The sequence below is a fragment of the Pteronotus mesoamericanus genome, unplaced genomic scaffold (assembly GCF_021234165.1).
Source record: "Pteronotus mesoamericanus isolate MK-2021 breed Mesoamerican mustached bat unplaced genomic scaffold, CSHL_Meso_final scaffold_174, whole genome shotgun sequence".
NCBI lineage: Eukaryota > Metazoa > Chordata > Mammalia > Chiroptera > Mormoopidae > Pteronotus > Pteronotus mesoamericanus.
The window spans coordinates 17,754,861-17,779,695 of NW_026555309.1; the positions used below are offsets into that span (position 1 = coordinate 17,754,861).

At 40.3% G+C, this 24,835-nt stretch overlaps 1 protein-coding gene across 1 annotated transcript in view; it reads left to right on the forward strand.

The window, feature by feature from the left end:
* The window catches only part of MATN2 (matrilin 2), a 123,516-nt gene that overhangs the window by 71,571 nt on the left and 27,110 nt on the right, over positions 1–24,835 (forward strand). Inside the window, exons 6-7 of the mRNA XM_054590306.1 lie at positions 9,355–9,477; positions 21,098–21,220. Coding sequence (XP_054446281.1) covers positions 9,355–9,477; positions 21,098–21,220 — 246 coding nt within the window. The remainder of the gene's footprint in view (positions 1–9,354; positions 9,478–21,097; positions 21,221–24,835) is intronic.

Consider the following 24,835-nt stretch of genomic DNA (forward strand, 5'->3'; position numbering starts at 1 on the left):
GCAACATTTGGTTTCTACAGTGATGGGAAATGGTTCTCTTCAGCAGCTGCAGAGCAGGCTAGCAAATCCCTACTGGCACCTCCCAGTGTGTCTGCAAAGCCCTTCACACATACACAGCCTTATCCTCCCACGAACAAACAGTGCCTGGCAAATAGCTGGTGTTAAATAAACTGAATTGAAAACTTCTGAAAATCTGGAAGGAAAAGAAGGAAAAGGTCCCCACTGATATGAGAATTGGAACCAACATTTTCTGACTCTAAATCCTTCATTTTCTCTTCCGTATCCCATTATGTCTTGCTTCCCACAACATAGTGAATGATTTTTTTTTTTTTTTTTTTTTTTTGGCACATAGAATATACATTATCCAGCTACCTTGATTTCAGGTAAAGATGTGGAAGTAAAAAGCAGCAAAACATAAAGTGGAGCTTACGGCCTGCTCCTTGCAGACGAGGGGTGAGAGTACCGTAGGTTGGTGAGTTCGCTGTCACACACTGACGGGGATGAAAACCTCCCTCATTAGAGATCCATAAATGGAATTGGTCTCCTGAGCATCAGAGCTACTTTTTTTCCTTCCTTAATCTGCTGGTGGTGACGATGATAGGTGGCAGGGTACCATATCCACTAACACTGGCCAAAAGAAGACAACACAGTAAACACCCACTCATGTTTTTTGCTTCATTAATTTTTATTATGTAAGTAATACACTTCCGTTAAGGAACTTAAATGGATGAGACAATCACTAATAGTGTGTTGTATTATCTGTTGGACTCTTCCCCCATGTAAATATATACCATCAATACATTTTTTTAATGTTTAACAAAATGGGGTCATGCTATCGGTTTTGTTTTACATATACTTTTTCCCTTACCAGTCGTTGAATGAGTAGAAACTTTGAGTGCTACAGGGTCAGAAGGACACCAGGCCATTGAGAATAAGACCCATGGATGAGCTTTAGCAAACAGGCTGAGGGAAGGGACAGGGAGAGCCCGATCACAGTGAGTTGGTAGGACGGGGGCAGCGAGGGCCATGCTGGGGCGGGAGGGCTGCCTCGGCCCTTGGGACACTGGAGAGCAGTGAGGGACCCAGTAGTCTGAGTGTTGCCAAATAATTGCTTGGTTGTCCCTGTATAGTAGAGAATCTTTGTGTCTCAAAGGGTTTTGCTGTTACTTCTGGAATTTGACGTTTATTGGAGAGCAAGAAGCATGAAGTTGATGCTGTGGTTGCCAGGGAGATGTTGTGGGCTGTGTTTATTAGAGATGGTATTTCTCTTGCTGCTGTTATCAGCATCTAAGAATGTCTTCCTTTCCTCTGAGGGGCAGTCAAACCGAAGAGTGGTAAAGTGGGAGGGACTATGTGTGAGCCAGGTCTTATCCATCAGGTATGCCTGTCATCTTCCTTCTCAACCAGGAGCGTGACCTGTTAGGGGTTGGGACTGAGATGGTTAAACAATAGTGGACCTTTGTTGACAGTGGTCTTGGTTAGAGACTGAACTAATTCTCAAAAGTTTAGTTGCTGCTCGATGGGGCTGTACTGAGCCCAAAGCAAATGATAGAGGTAATAGAAGCTACAGAAGGCCAAAGAAAAGGGACATCCTAAGGGCTAGGGCGGGGAAGATCTGGGCAAGGAAGGAAGGGTAGCAAGTGGACAGATGTCCAAGGCAAAGGGAGACATGAAGGACAACGATGGTGTGGAGGTGGCAGTGCTCTCAGAGTTTGGGGGCTGAGGCTGGGCTAGGAGGGGTAAGCCGTGCTCCCGAGAGCTGGTAGGTCAGGAAGAGACTCTCAGGGAGGACACCAAATTGAAAGCTAAACAGGCAGCTTAACCTGAGCATGTCAATCTGAAGGGACTTGTCAAAGATGAAGACCCCTAGCTTTCAGTCTTAGAGCAGGAAATTAGAGAAGAGAGTAAAGGCTGGTAGGAATCTTATAATAATCCCATTAGCAGCTGGTCTGTGTGGCTTGTGTGTAGCTGGGCAGGGCACATTAAAAATATGGTGACCATAATTCCCAGTTAATCCACGATGGTCTCAGTTTATGTTGGCTCCATTCTCCATGGCACTCCCTTTCACTTTCAAAGGGGTTCCAGGTTGACAAAAAATGATATGATCATGCTGGTTAAGGTTCGTAAACTTGACTTAAACAGTTGAGAAGACCAGCTGTGTTGAAGCAGAGAATTCCTGCAGGTAGGAGGTTAAGTTTCAGATACCAGGAGGAACACCAGACTGTTCAGGGCTTTGAAAATCCATCCAAGAGTCTGGACTTTACCTGTGAAAAAGAGCTATTGCTGAAGGACTTACATTGGGGAGCCACAAACGCAAAGCCTCATCTTGGGAAACAACCTTGTGGTAAACCGAGGGATGGGTTCCAGGAGAAGGATGGTGAGGGATGGAAAAGCCGACTGGGAGACTATGGTCATGATCAGATGAGAAGGGACAAGAGCCAGGGTTTGAGTGGTGACTGCAGGAGTGGAGAGGGAAGGAGTAAAGGACGAAAGAATGTGCTATAAATAAAGGGGGGAAGAAAGAGTCACAAGAGACTGCTGAGTTTGAGCTTCCACGACTCTGAAAGTGAGGGCAACAGTGAAGGAAGAAGGACGGGGACAGATTTTTAGGAACGGCAATGAGTAGTTTTAGACAAGGTGAGTCTGAAGTTGAGGTGGGTCACCAACAGGGACATGTTGAGAGGGAGCAGAAGCAGCACTCACCCGATGGGCAGAGGTTAGAACCAATGACACAGACAGGGAGCAGCGTAGTCCCTTTTGTTCTTCCACACTTTAATTTCCATGTGCTTTTCATTTTAAATGTTTACGTGTTTTCGTTTTGAGGGCATCTGGACCTTCAACAGAGTAAGTCCTGGGCTCAAATCCAGTTCTGCTACTTGCTAGTCCTGTGTCTTGGCATAACCCCTTTAACGTCTGCACTTTTCTCATCTGTAATGTAGAGTAAGGAGATTTTGTGGGATTAGATAAGAGAATGAGTAAAGCTCCTAATTCACAGCAGGCAATTACTGCTACTACTACTCTACAAATTATTATCGTCATTTCCTGGATATCTGAAGTGTAGAGTGAGGAGAGAGTGAAGGTCTGAGCCTTGGGTTGTAACCACATGTTGGGAGCAGAAGGGAAAAGCAGGGGCAGGAAAAATCTCTGTGAAGGGATGGCCTAAGGTGGGGAGGGGAGTGAAGGGGTAAGGGAGGGAGAATGAGAAGAGTCATGGAGTGTGGTGGGCATGGCTATTTCTAGGCCAGGTCAATATTAATGGCACATGCCAACAAGGCCAAAGGGAACAGAACTTAAAAAACCATCAAGTTGGGTAATTGATTCATCTCAGCAAACATTTCAGAACTCTCTGCCAGACACTCTGCTAGGCATCAGGGGCACAAAGACAACCAGGGGACCACTGACAATGATCAACGGGGGCAGCTTTCAAGGAGTAGGAAGTAAGTGGTGAGGAAGTAGGGACAGCAAATCTCAATATTCACTTAAAGATGTTCAGTAGAGATTCTCCGTGTTCAGCTATTGCTGAATGGACGCAATGAGCTTTCAGTTCCAGCACTTCATGGCAGTGGTTCTAGTACTTTGACTTATCCCATAATCTTGACTGTGACCTCTGTGGAAATTCAATTCTTAGCCAGACTCAGGGTTTATAGACAACGTCTTGACACTTTTGAGTTGGAAGGATGTTAAATTTGAGTGCCAGTGTCTCTTCTCCCTAACTGCTCATCTCACTGTGGCCAGTACTAAATTTATCAATGCTTGCACATTCTGCTGATCAAGGGTGGATTATTGACTAAGGTCCTCCTTTTGCTCTATTTGAGTCCCTGTGTTTGTCATTCATCAGCTGCCACAAAAGCTATATTAATTTCTTTTCTTTATTTTAAAGATTTTATTTATTTTTTGAGACATGGGAAAGAGAGGAAGAGAAACATCAGTGTGAGAGAGAAACATTGATCAGTTGCCTCTTGCACACGCCCAGACCAGGGACCAAACCCGCAACCCAGGCATGTGCCCTGACTGGAAATCGCACTGGCGACCTTTTGCTTTGCAATCTCATGCCCAACCAACTCAGCTACACAGGTCAGGGCAAGCTGTGTTAATTTCTATCCCAAAGTATACATTTTGAAAATATTTTTAAAATTATTTTTAATTACAGTTGACATACAATATTATGTATGTTTTAAGTGTACAACATAGCGATTCAACATTTATATACCTTATGAAGTGATCACCATAATAAGTCTAGTAACCATCTGTCACTGTGACACTATACATTTTTCAAAAGGTGTTTATATCTTTGAGGGTGAATTTTCTGCTCTGTGTGCTCAGCGGCTGTTTACTGACAGCCTTGTCTCTCAGGGTAACTTTGGTCCTGATTTGTATCTTATCTACCCAGGCAGACTGGAAACCCTTGAAGGCAGAGGCCATTTGTACTTTTCATGTTTCAATAAGTAGACTTGCCATATTTTTTTTTTGAATCATTGACTGAAGTTGAGCAATTGATTCCAATCTCAAGCATTTTTTTAAGTCTTTTCTCCTTGATGGGATTTTAAATTACAAGCTTTTTTTTTTTATTAATACAGAAAAAGTCAGTACAGATGGCTATAAAGTCAAAACCTGAAAGTTGCTCCTCCCCAGTTTTGCTGCCTCGGTAGTACGTGCTGAGAGCTTGATTTCTCCTTCCTGTCTTTTTTCTAAGATGTCTTACAGGTGGTATTTGCTAGTTATTACCATCCAGGGTTTAGCACATGCCTGACGCATAGTAATTGCCAAATAAATGATTGTGGAACAAAAGAATAGCATTAAGGTATCCATTTCCCCCCAAATTAAACCTTATCTGATTAGGGAGGCACTGTGATAAGAATAAAAACTACATTTTTGAATATTACTAAGTACTAGGACCTGTTTGACTATTTTTTGTATAATTGTACTAGCTCTCTGAGGTAAGTACTATTGTTATTTGCATTTTGCAAGTCTCTTAACCTCTCTATGTTCCAGTCATTTCATCTGTAAATTGAAGATGACAATAATACCTATCTCGAAGTGCTGTTGTGAGGATTAAATGAGTTAATATATGTCAAGCACCTACAACAGTCTGATATATGGGCCATTGCTAAACATTAGTTGAATCTGAATTTCTCTATCCTTTATGAATTTTTGTCTTATAAATGCTTGCATTTAATAATATGTCAAGTGTCTGGTACATTTAAAAAATCATATTGAGGTCCATACTCAGAATGATAAATAGCATGGAAAGTTAGCACGGCATTACTGCCAGCTTCAGAGTTGTTCTTCTACATCAGTTACCCTCAGTGAGGGGGAGATGGTTGATATTTAAGTTGGGGACAATGGGTGGGAAGATCGATTTTTACATTAAAAGGTCAGATTTTTAATTCATCAGCTAATTCCTCACATTTGGAGCATGATCTCCTCCACCCCCAAGATGTTAAGTATTAGATGTCTCCCTATATTATTCTGTTAAGGCTGCCATAACCGTATACCACAGACTGAGTGGCTTAAACGGAAATTTATTTTCTTACACTTCTGGAAGCTAGAAGTCCAAGATCAAGGTGTCAGCGGTTTGGTTTCTACTGAGGGTCTCTCTCCTTGACCTGGAGGTGGCTGCCCTCTTGCTCCCTCTTACCTGGTCTTTCCTCTGAGTCCACACTCCCTGATGTCTCTTTTTATGTCCAAATTTTCTCTCCTTAGAAGGGTAGCAATCAGATTGGGCTAGGACCCACCCTAATGGTTTCATCTTAACTTAATCATAACTTTAAAGGTCCTATCTCCAAATACAGTCACATCCTGAACAGTTGGGGCTTAGGATTTTATCATAGGAATTTGGAGAGGGGGACATACAGTTCAGCTCACAGTACTTGCCTGTTGTGACGAAAATCAGTAAGAAACCTTCTCTGAGTTTAAAAATTCTGCATATAGAAATTCAGGTGTGCCTTGGGGAGGAGAGGTTTTGTGAATCAGACTCTGTTTGTGTGTCTAATACATACTTAGCAAATAAATTCGTTCTACCATTTCTCTAAATGATGAGTTTGGTTTTTCTTACTCTGTCAACAAACTTTGAAACCCAAATGCTCCTCTCTAAAATACCCTGTTTCTGCTAAAGCCACCCCCTTGTAGGCTGATCCCTGCTGAGAAAACTTTGGAATGTGACCATATTTTAAATCAGAGCCTGTCGATCTTAGATTTTATTACCTTGCACCAAAGTATTATCCTTGAAGACAGCTGCGCAATTTGTCACATATTAGGCAGAGGCTGACCACGTTGAAACTGCCTTCGGTGCTGAGATTTTAGTCGTTTGTGACCTTCAGGGCTGAAGAACTCCAGCCAGGGAGTTACAGTAGTGCCCTGTGTCCGTGGTTTTGCCTTCCACGGTTCCAGTTACCCGCTGTCAACCATGGCCTGAAATGTTAAATGGAAAATTTCAGAAATATGCAATTCATAAATTTTAAATTGCATGCCATTCTGAGTAGCTATAAAACCTTGAGTCATCACGTTCGTTTCTGCCTGGGACATGAATCGTCCCTTTGTTCCTCGTATCCATGCTGGATTTGCAAATCTCCCATTAGTCTCTTAGTGACCATGCTGCCAGGAGGTCAGGAATACCCCTCCGCCGTGTCACCATGCCTACGTCGTCCGTCTCACTTCATCGCACATACAGGTACTGCATCACAGAGCATCCCAAGGGTAGAGTGCAGTAAGATATTTTGAGAGAGACCACATTCACGTAACTTTTATTATAGTATATATCGTTATAATTGTTTTATTTTGTTATTAGTTATCGTTAATCTCTTACTGTGTCTAATTTATACATTAAATTTTATTATAGTTATGTACATATAAGAGAAAACATAATATACGAGGTCTGTCCATAAGGTTTCCAGCCATGTAATATGAAAAATAGAGACCTTTATTGAAGAAGATACAAGAAACGCTGTACATAGGACAAATATGCCTCAGTCCCCTTCAAACCTCCCAAAATTCTCCGCATCACCAACAGCAGCCCCATCGTAGTTTCCTGAATCTCATCGATGGTCTGAAATCTCCTCCCTTTCAAAGGTGATTTTAGTTTTCAGAAAAGCCAGAAGTCACAGGGCACCAAATCTGGGCTGTATGGGGGCTGAGTCACCCGGGTGATTTGATGTTTCACCACAAACTCTGCATGAGATGTGATGCATGACCGGGTGCGTTGTTGTAATGAAGCTGGCAATCATCAGTCACCCAAAACTGAATCATCTGAATAGTTTCTACAGGGGATTGTTCAAGCTTAATAAAAAATTTGATGCAGATTCATTGTTCTACTCACTCAATCATTTTGAATGCAATGGCCAAACAGTACACATGCTCACTCTATGGCATCTGTCGTCTCCCCTGACTAATACAGTGAAGTCATCACTGTTCACACCTGCACATTCCAGCCGACTCTCCTTGGCTGCCAGGTTACACTGATGTCACACAAACCGTCCTCGTTATATTAACAATGGTTGGACTTTGTCCGGACAGACCTTGTACATGGGACTCCGGTACTATCAGCAATTTTAAGCAGTCACTGGGGATCTTGGAATGTATCCCCTGTGGATCAGGGGGGCTACTGGTACTCTTTCTGTTTGTAAAAGGAGAGTGTAGAAATTTCAGAGAAAATGGCCAAAAAAAAGATTTCGTTGACGTAGATGAGGACTTTGAATAACAGAGGCATCTCTGGGGGTCATACACATATATCACCTTCATTCATCTGCCCCCTAAACTGGGCCTCCCTTTTCACAAGCACTATTTTGCAACCAAGGAAGTTATGCAAAGAACTCAAAACATGCATCCAAGGATGTCAGAGTTGAATGGTCTGGAACTCTCTTGGCCTTAAAAAGCTTTTAGGTTCACGCGCCTGAAAGTTGGCTGCTCTGCATTTAACACTGTACTGATGGTCTCATCTGCTGTCCCCAGCGAGCGGCCCTGAGGTCAAGGTGGGATTTCACACATTGGGGTTTTTCCAGGCTGGGGTCTCAGGCCAGGATCCAGGAATGCCTGGATCCCACCTTGCCAATTTCTCCTCTCCCTGTGGCTTCCCAGAGGCTGTGCACACAAAAAGCAAAATGAACATGAGAAATCAAAGTCCCAGAGAAGGCTTCTTATCCTGTGGTTGGTTGATTGATGAAAAATGTCATTCAAAGAGCTGAAACATAAGAAACATATAAACCTACCTTAACCATTTTATTTACAACACATAAGTGTACTTTTAATTAAAAGGATTGATTGATCAGGAGTTGGTTAAGTGAAGGCCAATTAAAAGAGCTTCTTCTGTACAACTGTATTAATACCTGATCCAACATTGTATACATTGGATGTTTTCCAGAGCATTCTGGAAGAAGGTGCGTTTGAAGTTTGTGCCTTAGACTTTAGCCCTAACCACAACCTCCACCCTCTCCTCATCCTGACATGCGGCCCTCTCCCAGGTATCCTCTGGGCTCGTGCCTCCTTTATGGCTCTGCCCAACTGCCACCTTCTCGGCGAGGCCTTTCCTGACACTTTTGTTACATCATGCCCTTCCTCCCACATCCCCATAGTCCCTATTCCTTTTCACCATTTTTATTTTTCTCTCGAACGCTCTTTGCCTTCTAAGAGCCTACACTATTTATTTATCTTATTTTCTGTCCTCCACCACGACCATCCAAACATGAGCTCCTTGAGGACTGAAATTTTGGTCTGATTGTTGCTGTATCCTTAACACCTAAAACAGGGCCAGGCCCAGGGTCAATGCTCAGTAAATACCTGCAGAATTAAAGAGGAATAAGCCAGTGCATTTTCTCATAAATTACTAACCCATTTGCCCTTAGTAAATTTTATCTTATTTTCCAGAATTTCTTTTGTCATGGTAAATTTTGTAGTTCACATTCCCCTTTTTTCAATTTGTTTGGTCACATTTCCGGAGTGAACACTGCCAAATGTCCTTCCCAAATTTTTAACAACTGAGAACGCTGCCCACCCTCAGTAACTCTGTTTCCATGTGGCCTTGTCCCTGCAGATTTTACCTTGTGTCTATCTGTGCAGTTTGATAGCTGTAAGTGCACCTTGTGATCATCTTGGTTTGCATTTCTTTACCTTTTAAATACAATGGTTTATATGTTCTTTCATTTATCTTCTGATACAAATTGCTTGATCTAGGCTCCTGGTTTTTCTGTTTGCAGGAGAGGGGCCTTGAGTTCACATTTATTTATTCATACTCTTTTTGGGTATGTTTGGGGGCAACAATATTAGTCCCTATTTATATTTATTGTAAGTGTGCTTCCATTCTACCATTCCCTTCACCTCAGTTTGTGTTTCTGCTGAAACCCTGCGTTTTAATCTTTACAGCTGTGGACTACTGCGCCTCAGAAAACCACGGCTGCGAACACGAGTGTGTGAATGCCGATGGCTCCTACTTTTGCCGGTGCCCCAAAGGATTTTCCTTGAATCCAGATAAAAAAACATGCACAAGTAAGTCACAAACAACAATGAAAAAAACTTATTTTTGGATGGTATTGCTATGGGCACACTGGCCACGGAAATCTCCCAAGACTGGCGAAGCACAGGATGATGTACAAAGGGGTCTAGGACCTTCTGCCTCTATTCCTCCTTTGTCGGGTCTTTCTTGATTTGCACTAAGACTGTAGCTCACTCTGCCTCATGTCATCCTTCAAGGCATATACTGAAGGAGTTTTTTTTTTTTAAAATCAGAAACCTTAGGAGAGAGTCTTCTTCCAGCATTTGCTGAGCACGCTGACAGACTATCTTACCTCATGCTGATTCAGCCTTGCCGTGCCAGTCAGTAATAATGGGGCTTAAGAAATACTTTCATTGAAGCTTTGTGGCTTGTGGGCTTCAGCTCTGACTCCACACAAGTGCAGGCAAAATCGCTGAGCCAAAAGGAGTTCAGTGTGGTTGTTCCGGGTCGGGGAGGGGAGCTTGCAGAGAACTCTTCGTTTTCTTGTTTCAGCTACATAGTTCTATTTGATTTGAACTATACACACACAAATCAGAATTCATTTGAGCCTCCAAAATCTGACCATAAAAACCTAAAAACTGAAGGTGATCTCTAGTTTACGAAAGAGTTCCAAAAGCATTCTTTTAAATGTAAAGGCATGTCACAGCACTTAAGGAATTGTGTATGAATTATTAAACTCCTACAGAGAGGTTTGCTTGAGAGAAGCTAATTTTTAAAGTATTAGGGCCCAGCATTTTTAAAAAATGAAGTTGAATAGCAATTTAAAATAAGTCATCATGAAAACAAACATCAATGAAAAAATAGGATTTCATTCATAAAAATTTCATGCACCCGTAATCTTTCTAAAATACATCTATAATGTGAAGCAGGACATACCTGCACAGTGTTTTTTTAAACCATCCCCCCAAACTCCTGAAACATAAACTTCCTTGCCAACCCCTAAATATCAACAGCTTACAAACAGCAGAGCTGGAGACAGGAGTGGAGGATGGAACTGTAAGGGGCACATTAAATCAAAACATACATTTCTGGAGCCCTAACCATGTGCCATAGCAGTGAATAAAGCAAGGTCCTTCCTAGAGGAAGTGAGATCTTTGCTGAGTCTTGAAAGCAGAGCCATCAGTCACCAAGTTAAAAAAAGATGAGCCAGGGTAGCCAGGGAGGAAAGATGTGCAAAGATATAAGCCAAACAGACGTATATGGACACCGGCACATGACTGGCATACAGTTGTTTATTGTGAGAATAAGGAAATGGGGGAATGGACAACTCTGTTCCTGGTCTCCCTTCCCTTCTGAATACTCTGAACTATAAACCAGCAGCCTGCACTGTGGTAATGCCTTTGGAATTATGGTTGCTGGTCTGATGAGTCAGTTCTCTCCACCAAAGGGGCAGCCCGGGCCTTAGTTCAAATCCCAGCTCCACTCTTTTCATTGGATGATCTTACGCCTCAGTTTCCTCAACTGTAATAGAAGATGATAACATTGCCTACTTCATAGCATTGTCTTGAAGACTAAATGAGCTAGTCCATAGAAACCATTTAGCAAATTGCCTGGTGCCAAGCGGATTCTTTTAAGGGATGATACTGGCTTCAAAGACTTTAAATTGGTACTTATTGAGCATATACCATGAGCCTGAGCTAAGTTTAACTGTGCATTAAAAAATCAAAGACTCAGCCCCAGGCTTCCACTGGAAGCTGGTTGGGGACACAAGTCACACAGCAGCTCGGTCACCACACACAATGCTGAACAACTGACGGCTCTCAGTGTGATGTAGGCGAGACCCCCAACAGGAGCTAAGGGAAGGAAGGGGCCGGCAGGACCAGAACAGGTGGGGATGCTGCGTGGAGGAAAGCACACGCCCTGTCCAGTCTCCTTCCTGCCTGGACAGATTCCTTCCCTGGCTGAGGCCACCTGATCTCCTCCTCCCGCCCCAGTCCCCCGCACTCACCATCACCCCCACACTCTGGCCCACATGTCTCCTACCCCAGAATCTCTTGGGATGTGGAGAATTACAAGCCCCAAGACGGTGCAGGCCAGGGGACCCTGGGAGTAGATACTACAGGGTGGGGGCCGGAGAAGAGGTCTGGCTGGGAGTCAGGGGCGGGGCTGCTCCCGCTGCGAGGAGTCCCGGATGAGCCGTTGCAGCCCAGCGGCTCAGCAGTCTCGGGCGCAGAGTGAAGACCCGGACACGGGCCACCCTGCTGCGTGGGCAGAGACGAGTCCCGGGCACTCAGAGAGGCCTGGGTGGGCAGCACCAGGGAGACGTGTCCCTTAGAAGAAGGACCCCCTTCCCACCACGTTTGGAAGCAGGGCAGGGAGCCAGACCTCAGGAGGGGACAGGTAAGAGAAAGGAGACACTGGACTACTTGGAAAGCCGTGGGAGTAAGAAATAAAGCAAAAGCCGATTGTAAGAACCAAGACACTTGACAGTGCTCCAGATCCCGGTGGGGACCAAGTAAAAGGACGGAAAGACGGGATGGAGGTTGAAGCTCAGAATCAAGGCAGACATCCTGTTAGTGATAAACGTGATGCCACAACAGTTTCCAGCCAAGTCAGCCTGGCTGCTGCTGCGATGTTAAAAGATACATTTTTAAAAAGTTTCTCACTTCTCATAAACTTGAAAAAAATAACAAAAGATCCTTAGTTTCTTAAATTTCAGTCTCTATTTTTACCTAAAAGTATATTTGAAAGCTAATCCAATTAGTAAGTGTGCAGATGTTGTCTAATGAAATGTCAGGCTAGTCAGCGTAACATACTGAGCATGATTAATTTATGATTAAGCCAAAATGTACATAATAGAGTTTTATGTTCCCCCCAAAAATTTCATTTAAAATATGTAAGTAATGTCCAAAAGAGCATCACCTTTTATATCACTTCCTTACCCTAAAACAACCCACCCAAATGTATATGAATATTTTCTGGAGGGGAAAGGATAGAACCATGTAGGTACAGTACCATCAGTTTGCAAAATGTGGCAAGGCTTTTTTTTATTGTGGTAAAATATACGTAACATAACATTTACCACTGTAATTTTTAAAATGTACTGTTCAGTGGCCTTAAGGACATTCACGTTGTTGTGCAACCATTATCACCATTCAGCTCCAGGACTTTTTTATTTCCCTAAACTAAGACTCTGTGCCCATTAAATAATAACTCTCCCTTCCCCTCTCCTTTCCCTGCTCCTGGCAACCACCATTCTATTTTCTGACTCTATGAATTTGACCACTCTCTGTACCTCATATAAATAGAATCATACAATATGTGTCATATTTTGACTGTCTTATTTCACCCAGCACAGTATCTTCAGGGTTCATCTATGTTACAGCGTGTGTCAGAATTTCCTTTATTTTTGAGGCTGACTAATATTCCATTCTATGTACATATGACATTTTGTTTATCCATTCAACAGCCAATGGACGCTTGGTTGCTTCCACCTTTTGACGGTTGTGACTAATGCTGCTGGGAACATGGGTGTACAAGTCATGCAGTCCAGGCCCCACTTTCAGTTCTTTTGGGTATATATCCAGGAGTGGAATTGCTGGAACATATGGTGGCAATACTTTATGAGGTCGAATTCGAAACCACGACTCCTGAAGCAGGCATGAGAACATTCTCACATGGATGTTCAGGGCCTTTTCATGGGAAAGATAAAGGACTTCTGCCCACTGGACAGGGATTTGTGTCTTTGGTATCAAGGAGACTGTGGCTTTTATGTCTAATGCTTAATCACCTGATGATGATTAAAGGCATTTGTAGACATCATATTTTTCATGCTGCTATTTATTATTTACTGACTTTGAGATCATTATACCCATTAGTTTTCAGACGCCACTGATAACTTGGTGGATGTTCCCATTCTTATTTTTCAAAAAGGAATGCCTCACGCTAAAGTACTAAGTGAATATTTGTACTTGCATTAAAAGTTAAACACAGAAAAAGGAAATAATTTAATACCTAATTAACAATAGAAAAACTAGAATGTGTTGGCCTTTGGATTTCCTAGCCAACTCACCATTAACTTGCAGGCTACCACTGTCTTCCTTCAGCTTGTAATATGTCACACATGAGACGTGTGTGCATGAATTAAAGGCTCTCACTTGGAGAGGGACTTAAAGTTCAACCTAGTTCTAGCTCAACCACCCATCCTACAATATTTCCATCATGCACTTCCAGCCTGCACTTGAATAACCCCCCTAACAGGCCACTCACTACACCCCATTGGCATTGCACTTTGAACAGCTCTGACTCTTAGAAAATGATTCCTTAAGCTGAGTTGATAACTGCTTCTTTGTACTTAGAGACCTACGGTACAAATTAAACTTCTCACATTTTCTTGGTCACTAAGAATGAGACATATCAGAATAACTTTATTTCATTTAGTAGAGTAGACAGGTGTGGAAAATATGGCAGCAACTATCTAGACTTTAATAGGCATTTGACCGATTAACAGTGAGAGGTCCTGTGGACCAGATAGAGAAATGTGTGCTGGATGGAAGGATAATTATTGGTTAAGTTTGTAAGTGGCCGAATGTCTGAACCCACAAGATGCGGATTGCTGAACTGAGGTCCTTCTAAAGGGAGGTTTTTAAATAGCCTGGTGGGAAGAAACCTCAAGGAAGGCATGAGACCTGTCTTCCACTCTTAGTGAACCCTCAACTGGTATTTGGTGGACAATGTTTACTCATCTAAACCATACAAAATACTCTATTAAGATTAATGCCAATGACCATTTATTCACTCAACAAATCTTTGTTGAGCACCTACTGTATGCCCGATACTATTGTAGAAATGACATAAAGCAGTAAATAAAACAGACCGAATACCTCTGTCCTTATGGAGCTTACATTCTCTTGGAACAGAGTAAGAGTAGAATGCCCATCTCAGCAAGAAAGTGACATTTAATCAAAGACTTAAAGGAGGGAAGGGAGAGAGGAGACCTTTGAGGCAGAGGAAACACAGTACCAGTGCAACACCCCTGAGGCAAGAACCGTGAGACCTGGCAAAGCTGAGGGACAGACAGCAAGAAGTCTGTATGAGTAAAATAGAGCGAGACTGTGATGCAGGCATTGTGGTCCATAGAACATGTAGGCTGCTCTCTCATACTCATAATTTTGCTTCCTATCTCCCCAGATTCTAGCAATACCTATAAGCTCATAATCACTCTCCTATATAGAGATTCTAAAATGACTTTGTTTGTGGCCTGTATTTCGTGTTTTGGATACAGAGATCTGAAGGTTTACCTGTTATTCCCAACAATGTTCCCTGAGTATTTTCTTTTCCAAATTACTGGGTGCCTCCCATAGTGTTCTTTTTTCTGTGTTATTTCTGCCATTTTCCATGGCAACTAGTTTCACAATTATGAATGTGTATTTTTATTTTTAATACTTTTAATTATATTACCAAAGTAATATATGCTTATTGTAGAAAATTGGATAGTATAGACATAAATTGTATAAAATGAAGTTATCTGTAACCTCACCTCCAGAGGTAACCATTGTTAAATCAGTTTGCTATATTTTTCTCTATTTTTATACATATGAATATATTTTATAGAGTTTAGATCACATAGTATAACATTAAATCATGAGCATTTTTACATGTCATTTAAGCTTTATAAAATATTTTAATACCTGCATAATATTCTATCATAAGTATGTATCACAATTTGTTCAACAGTTTTTTAGGCTGTTCAGATTGTATTTGTGATAAATATCTTTGCACATATATCTTCACATTTCTATTCATTTTCTTAGGAACATTCTTTTGAGAAATCTATTGATTCAAAGACTATTAACATTTTTAAGGCTTTTGATGTAGATTACAAAAATATTTTCCAAAAACTTTGCACCAATTTATAGTCTACCATAAATATTTTGAAAAAGCAATTTTAAAAAAATTTTGCTAACTTGCTAGGAGAAAATCTTTCTTGTTGCTTTGTTTTGTTAATGTCTTTAATTACCTTTTCTCCATAAAATTATGTATTTGTATATCCAATTTATAAATATATATTTGTTGGTGTTGTTATTTGGTTAATGAACAATCAATATAAGAGACTATAAGTGACTCCTATAAGCTCCATGAGGCAAAGGACTGAACCTTTTAGCTCATTGCTGATCCCAGTGCTTGGCCCATGTTAGATACTCAAAGACCAGTTATTCATTTTATATACATATAAAAATGTATCATGAATGAATGAACAGTCAGGTTAATATTTTTTCATATAATTATTAGACATTCAAAAGAAACAATAAATTTATCTGAATTGAAATAAAAGAAATAGGAAACATAAAACCAATAGAGAAAACTGATAAAAACAAAAGGTGGTTTTGTTTTTTTTTTAATAAATATAATTGATGAACCTCTAGCTAGAGTGGTCAAGGGACTAAAAGGAGAAAATACAAATTACCAACGTCACAAATGAGAGAGTGGACATCACTACAGATCCTATAAATGTTTAAAGAATAATGAGGAAAAATAATGAATAAATTTATGCCAATAACATCAGCAACAGATTAAGTGGGCAAATTCCTTGAAAGATGCAAATGACTAAAGTTAACTCAAGAAGAATTATGTCATCTGTCTATTAAAATAAATTGAACCTGTACTTATAAGACTTCCCACAAAGAAAACTCCAGGCCTAGTTGGTTTAACTGGTAAGTTCTATCAAACATTTGAGCAAGAACTAATGCCAGTTTTTCACACAACTTCTTCCAAAAATTGAAGATGGGGGAACATTTCTCAGCTTATTCTATGAGGCCAGCATTATCATAATACCAAAACCAGAAAACAACATAAAAGAAAACTGCACATAAATATCCCCCATGAAATACATAGAAAAGTTATTTAAGTATTTTAGTAATCACATCCCACAATATAAAAAGTGAATAATACATCATGACCAAGTATATTTATCCCAGGAATTCAAAGTTGGTTTAACATTGAACACTTGATCAATATAATGCACAATATTAACATACTAAGGAACAGAAACCATATGATCAGTCTATCAAAACAGATAAAGAAAGAACATTGGACAGGATCTGCATCCATTTATAACTAAAAAAAAGACTTCTTAGCAAAGTAGAATAGTAAAGCACATCAATGAAAAAAAACATCAGTTAACATGATACTTAATAATGAAACAGAATGCTTTCCTTACAAGATCAGGAACAAAACAGGATACCCACTCTCACCACTTCTGTTTAGTATTATACTAGAGGTTCTAGTCATTCTAATAGGCAAGAAATAAAAAGAAAGAAATGAAATCAAGATTGGAAAGGAATAATTAAAACCATCTTTATTAACAGAAAACATGATTGTCTATGGAGAAAATCCAATGGAATATACAAAAAAGCTACTAGAACTATTAAGTGAATTTAGCAAGGTTGCAGGGTACAAGGTCAATGTACAAAAATCAACTATTTTTATAAATGTTCACTGGCAAATAAAAAACTAAAATTAAAAATACTAATTATAATAACATCAAAAATATGTAATACCTAGTGATAAATTTGATGAGATGTGAAAGACTTGCACACTGAAATTAGTCTATAGATCAAAGCAATATTTCCCATAACCCTAGCATGCTGTTTTAGAAATTGACAAGCTGATTCCCAAATATATGTGGAAGTGCAAAGAACTAAAATAGTCAAATAAATTTTGAAAAACATAAGCAAAGTTAGAACGCTTAAGCTGCTTGATTTTTAAGACTAATGATAAAGCAACAGTAGTCAAGACACTGTATTATTGGTATAAAGATGGACACATAGATCAATGGAACAGAACAGAGCCCAGGAATAGAGCCACACATATATGGTGAAGTGATTTTCAACCAAGGTGCCAAGGCAATTCAAGAGGGAAAGGGTAATATCCTCAATAAATAGTGCTGCCACAATTGGATTGCCATAAAAAAATAAAGTAACTTGACCCTTACCTCACACAACATACAAAAATTAACTTGAAATGGATTTTAAACTTAAATGTGAGAGTAAAAACTATAAGAATTCCAGAAAAAACCATAGGAGAATATCTTGGTGACTCTGGGTTTGAAAAAGATGTCTTAAATAAGACACAAAAAACACAAACTATAAAAAATATAAAACAAATGAACTAAACTTCATGAAAATTAAAACTTTTGTTCTTAAAAAAATACTATGACTCAAATTAAAAGGAAGAATATTTGCAAGCTATATCCAGCAAAGGATTTATACTTAGAATATATAAAGAACTCTTAAAATTTATTAAGTAGACAAACAACCCAATAAAAGCAGGCAAAAGATCTGAGCAGACACTTCACCAAAGAAGATACAGAGATAGCAAATAAGCAAATGAAAACATATTTAACAGCCTTAGTCATTAGGGAAATGGAAAATAAAACCACAATAAGATAAGCACTATACACCACCAGGATGGCTAAAATGACCAAGTGTTGGTGAAAACATGGTACAACTGGAGCTGTCATGAACTGCTTATTGGAACCTTTCAGAATTTAAGCATACATCTGCCCGACGACCAGCCATTCTACTCCTAGATGTTTACTCAAGAAAAATTAGAGCAGCCCTGGCTGCTGTGGCTCAGTGGATTGAGTGACAGCCTGAGGACCAAAGGGTCACTGGTTCGATTCCCAGTCAGGGCTCATGCTTGGGTTGTGGGCCAGGTCCCCAGTAAGGGGGTGTTCAAGAGGCAACCATACATTGATGTTTATCTCTCTCTCCTTCTCCCTCCCTTCCTCTCTCTCTAAAAATAAATAAATTAAAAAATAAAGTAAAAAGAAAAGGTGAAATAAATCTTAATAATACTTTTTTTTATATGAAAGCATATGTCTACTCAAAGACTCATACATGAATGTTCCTAGCTGCTTTATTTGTGATAGCCCCGAACTGGAAACAACTCAAATCCTACCAGCAGGTGAATGGATAAACAAATTGTGGTATATCCATACAATGAAATACTACTCCACAATAAAAAGGGACAAACTTTTGACATATACATAAGCAGGCATGAATCTCAAAATAATGATGAATAAAAGAAGCAGACCATACATCCTATATGATTCAATTTTTATAAATTCTAGAAAACACAAACTAATTTATCTCGACAGAAAATGAATAGTCATTTGGGGCCAGAGGGAATGTGGAAGAATGATTTAGAAAGGGACAGAAGGAAACTTTTGAGAGTAATACCTAAATTTGTTATCTTGGTTGTGGAGGTGATTTCATGGGAGCGTACATATGTCCAAACTCATCAAATTGTTCATCTTAAATAAGTACAGTCTGTTTTCTGTCAATTGAACCTCCATAAAACAAAAAGCATGTAGGGGTGACTGTATTACTAAAACGTTAATGTCATGAAACCCAAAGAGAGGCTTTGGGAATGTTCTAGACTATTGCTATTGAACAGAACACTCTGTGATGATGGATGTTCTTTATATGCACAATGCAACAGTCAAGACTGTGACTATTTTGAGCACTTGACATATGGCGAGTACAAGTAAGGAACTGAGTTTTTATTTTATTTAATTTTAACCCATTTTAATTTATTTTTTTATTGTTCAAATCCATGTGTCTCCATTTTCCTGCCACCACTTTCCCCTGCCCCTCCCACTCCCACCTCCCTCCCTTTTAATTTAAATGGCCTCACTAGACAGCATGATTGTAGATTAGAGAAGGCAAGGCATATATGAAAACTAAATATAATCTCTGACCCTATACTATTGGATCCTGTACTAGAGGATGAAAATTGCTATAAAAAACATTAGATCAACTGACAAGACTAGAATATATACAGTAGATTAAATAAAAGTATTGTGTCAATGTGAATTTATGAAGTATATAGCTATATGTGGTTATTTAAGAGAATATCCTTCTTCTTGGAAAGCACACACTGTATTTAAGGGAAAAGGACCATAATGTATGTAACTTACCCTCAAATAGTTCAGAGAGATGAGCAAATGATAAAGAAAATGGGGTGAAATGTTAACAGTAGATGAATATGGGTATTTCTTGTATTCACATACTTGTATTTTTATGTTGGTGACTTTCTATATAGGTGTTTCTTATATTCACATACTTGTGTTTTTATGTTTGTGACTTTCTGTAAGTTTGAAATAGTTTTCAAATATAAAGGTTTTAAAATACCTTTATACCTGATTATGGTATCTTACCTATATTTTTAAGAGTTCCAGTTTTTTAAGGACATTATGAAATATTTATGGACAAAACTATAATACATCTGGGGTTTGCTTCAAAGTGCTATAAAATCTTAATGTGGCGATGGGAGTATAGATGAAACCAGGTCAGCCATAGATTGATTTTCTTGAAGCTGAGTGATATGTATATGGATTCATTATACAATTCTATCCATTTTGTATGTGTTTAAAATTTCTATGACTTTAAGTTAGGAAGAATTGGCATCCTCTCAACGTTTTTCCTTTAAAGCTCTGGCTGGATGGCTCAGTTGATTGGAGAATCATCCCGTACACCAAAAGGTTGTGGTTTTTGGTCAGGGCACATACCTAGGTTGCAGGTTCAATCCCCAGTTGGGGCCTGTACAGGAGGCAACCAATAGATGTTTCTCTCTCACATCAATATTTCTCTCCCCTCCCCTACTTCCTCCCTCTCTAAAAATCAATAAACATATCCTCGAGTGAGAATTTTAAAAATAAAGAACATTCTATGCCTTTCTTTTACTTTGTTGACTTTAGTACGGGCTTGAAAAACTCATTTATACCACATTCTTCATATGAAAATGATATACCTAGTTCACATGTTCCATAAAACAATAAAAATCCTCATCAGATCAAAAAGACTTCTTTTAAGACCCTGCCAGTGGCCACTTATTTCAAGCAATTTCAAGCAATGCATCCAGGTTCCACTATAGCAAAATGCTTTGATCACAACTTAAATGTAATAGAATGGTCTCTTCCCACATCTAAAAAATACTTATATAAGTAAAACCCCATAATAAAAAATTCCATGTAAACTTTTCTCTGAATACTTTGATTTAAATTAATGTGCACCTAGAAGTCACATTCTCTGATTATGAAACCTGGAGATGAATGACCCTGTCTAGGTGCAGCTGTAAGAAGGGAAGTGTTTTGCATCCAGAGTATCTATGCCTTTCACGCCTAGAATATGGATGGAGCCTTCTTTTTTCCCAGGATGTGGTTTTGTATCCTATTTGTTGGCTCTGTGTTTGAGCAATTAAGTGGTTTGGAGTTTGCTATGGGAAGATGTCATTGTTTCAATTGCATAAATTCCATGAAACGTTCACCGAACTCTCCTTCCTCAGCCTATAACATAGCAAAACGACACCAGTCCCACTCTTTCATTTTAGGGGCTTGTACATGAACCAAAACAAGGACAGCATCTTCATAAATTGTTTTGTTGTGTAAATATTTTGTAACATGTCAAGAAAATTCTCTTCCAAGATGCCCTATCCCTAAACATTGAAATGGCTTCATAGAAAGATCTCTTTGTATCTCTTTGTGGTATTAGTGTTTGAGGTCACAGGATTTTGTTTGTTTAGGGAAAGTTAAGATGAATATCCTTCAGTTTCCCTATGCTAGATTTATTGCTTTGTTCGCTATTAATATGTTTTTTTCTTTCTTTCCAGAGATAGACTACTGTGCCTCACGTAGTCATGGATGTCAGCACGAGTGTGTTAACACAGATGATTCCTATTCCTGCCGCTGCCTAAAAGGCTTTACCCTGAATCCAGATAAGAAAACCTGCAGAAGTAAGTTGTCCTGGGTGTTGGAAAAGGGCTTGCTCCGCTAAATGCCCCACAAGTTTTCCTTTTCCTTGCAAATCTCAAACAAGGCATAGTTGTGCGCAGCATTTCTGGGTCTTAACATTATCCTGCCCTTTATTCTATGTCTGTGTCACGTGATCCTGTGATGGGGGTAACTTTTAGAAATTGAATAGACTGGACCTGCCCTTTGGGTTCATTTAGCAATGCCGAGGCCCCAGCTGAAACTCTGTCTGAAATGAGGGTGCACGCTCCCTCCTTCTTAACCCAACAACGTGTATTTGGGACTTTGAGAAAGAAAAGGCTCCAAAGACAGGAGGTAAAGGAGCCAGCCTCTTCCAGTCCTACAAGATAAGACAGTCGGTATCTGCTAAGAAGGGGAAATTGCAGCTCTATCCTCTTTGATATGAAGGAACGAAAAAAATAAGACTGGGCAGCCCCACAACCTTCAAGGGTATATGATGTCAGGGGGATGATATCAAGGACATGCTGAGTGACTCAAATGCCTGTCATCTGGCACTTCAAGGAGCCTGTCTGGGGACCTAGAGCATGGGACCCAAATGGGATCTCTAAAGCAGCCCATCCCTGAGAGACCACTAGAGTGAAAAGTCTACACGGACAAGGAGTTTTATCATTTTCTCATTGAATCCTCAACAACTCAAAGTTTTGGCACATGTAGGTGTGACACAGTATTTATTAAATGAATGAATGAGTACATAGATTTCTCTGAGATTTGTCATTCTGGAGACATCACGATTATTATTGGAATTGCTCAATCTTGTTGGAAAGATAACCTTTTTAAGTCATGCAAGTTGTGAATTTTTTCAAAAAGTATTCTTATAGTCAGTCTACACTTAGACACTCTGAACTGTTCTCGTTCTCCTGACAGCATGGCGCACAGAGTTCCCGGGTGCTCCCGTGTAGGGGTGTGTAATCGCATGGGCTCTTTCACGTACCCCCTCCTGGTGCTTTGTACATAACCGAATCCAGAGAAGCCACATTCTGCTGACAGCATATATTGACTTACACACTCACTCTAGTAAGTGTTAAGCCTTGCACACTGGTAGATGGTTGCAGAGTCCACATTTTGAAACTAAGCTTCTTTTGCAGAAAGTAACTGCATTGTCTTGCCTGGGTGCAAACCCTGGAAACACCCAAACGTTAAACGGGCATTTTACCTGAGAGCATTCAGAATGTAGAAACAATTAGATGGAGCATTTTCCATTAGACTGCACATGCACACAATATGTTAGAGGGCCAAATTTTCTGGCCTGGCCACTCCTCTCTGCTAGTCACATCTTTTTTTTTAGTGGTGAATGTATCCGTGGCTGACTACACCTAGGGAAAATCATTCACAGGTGGACTCACATTTGTGGACCAAAAACTCTTATGTGGGGAATAATTAGATCTGGTTAAACTCAGACACTCATTGTGTTGCTGCAAGCTTCACTGTGTTACTAATGGAGGGAAAAGGAAACAAGTCAGGCATGTGGCCATCAGTGGAGTGAAGCTCTGTGTCTCATACCATTCATCTAAGATTCCCTCCACGCCCTCCACATCCTACCTGGGAGGCACTTGGAATGAGAGAAGGGTCTGAGGCGGTGCACACATCATTATCAAGGGAGGAGGGAGGCGAAGAACAGAAGGGCGAGTGGAGAGAAAGAGACCGTCCAAGAGTAGTTTGACCACCACAGATCAGTTCACAGGTGGGCTTGTTGGCAGACCTCAGCCCAGTCCAGAGTCCCTAATGCTCATGTATATACAGACTCGTGCAATGTGGGTTTACATGGGTGAGTACACGAAACACAGAGTTTATTCTTGCATTACTATGGGTTACTTAATTAATTAATTAATATTTTCCCTACAAATAACTGTAAACCTACTTTTGCCCCACCCTATAGATCCAGCAATTATAGCTCCATTTCCTCTTTAGCCAGGCGCCCTACTTTTTCATCCAAGGAAAATGGAATTTGTTCCTGAAACCTGGTGGCCTCATCAGCCCTTCTCCCAACATCCTGCCTCATGGTTACGTTTTCCAGTCTTTCGCTGCTGACCCAGCCCCTGACTTAATGTTTGCACTCAGTCTGTCCTGGTAGAGGGCTGTTAATGAAAGCGAGTGCTCACTGTCTCTGTGGAGCATTACATGGAAGAGGATAGCAAAGAAATTTGGTTTCAAATCTTGAGTTTGTTATTAGGAGCCTGAGGATCTCAAGAGCATTATAGATCTCGAGCTGGGAGTACAGCATTTACATTTCATAGGCGGTTAATGGATGGGGGCTATTTTCAAATCTAATAAATCTATTTTTCAAAGGAATTTGATGTCATCCAATTAAATGGGGGCGGGGGTTGTGGAGTTCAGGCAGAATCCTACTGAAGAAAAGACCCTTGGCCAAGATTCATTCATCCTCCTCATCCGGGCACAATTTCTTTTTCTGAAAAGCGCTCTCATCGATTTAAGGCATATACCGTTCAGGCGGCCGTGCGAAGCGCAGACACCAGGACTGGCCTGGCTTTCTTGCTGGGACCCCGGGAGTCAGATGTGGGTGCGCTCCAGGATTGCTTACACTGGTGCTCCCTGTGGCTGAAGACCTCACACTCTGAAGGCCCAGGGTGGGGTCCACAGATCAGTCTGAGTCGGGACCTGTGAGAGCTGATCTTGGCAGTGTCACTCATACTGGCCATGTGACCGTGGACAGACTGCTTTACTTATCAGTACCTGGATTTCCTAAATCAAAGGAACATGACTTCCTGCTTTAACATTTGGTAGCTCGCCCAATTTTTTCAGAAGTACCTGTGCCACTCAGCTGGCATCATAATTCATTCCCTAGGATCACTGATCTTTCATGTTTTTGTCTTACCTTTTCAGTGTGGTCTCCATCTTCTAAGCGCTGTTTAACTTGTTCCCTGACAGTTCTACCATCTGACCTCACAGGGGCTTTACCAGATAGAGCTACACCCTAGCCTGGCCCTTGTGTAGCACTTCACAGTTAGTGATGAGACTGAGCTAGATATGGGGTGCATAGTAGCTGCTCAATAAAAACAGAGTGAATGAATAAATAAGCCAATGAATATCTAAGTAGAGCTACATAAAGAAATGTGCCTCAAGTGTGTAAAGAAATCAAAGCTCTGCAGTCATTTTTGAACTGCTGTTTGCCAAATAACTGAGTAATAACCTCTTTAAGAATCTAGATGTTTTTCAGTTTATTTTGTGTGTATGTCTTTCTTAAAGACAATGCCAGCACTTTAAAAATTGTGGTAAAATATACAGAACAAAATTTATCATTGCACTTACCATTGCAACCATTTTAAATGGCACGGTTCAGTGGCATTAAGTAATTTACATTATTGTGGGACCATCACCGCCTTCCACCTTCAGGGCGCCCTCCTCTCCCCAGACTGAAACTCTGTGCCCATTGAACAGTAACGCCCTGTTCCTCTCTCCCCTCAGTCCCTGGCAGCCACTGTTCTATTTTCTGCTCCATCAATTTGCCTATTCTAGGTACCTCAAATAAGTGGAATACCTGTCCTTTTGTGACTGGTTTATTTCACTTAGCATAATATCTTCAAGGTTCATCCACGTTGTAGCATGGGTCTGAAGCCAAT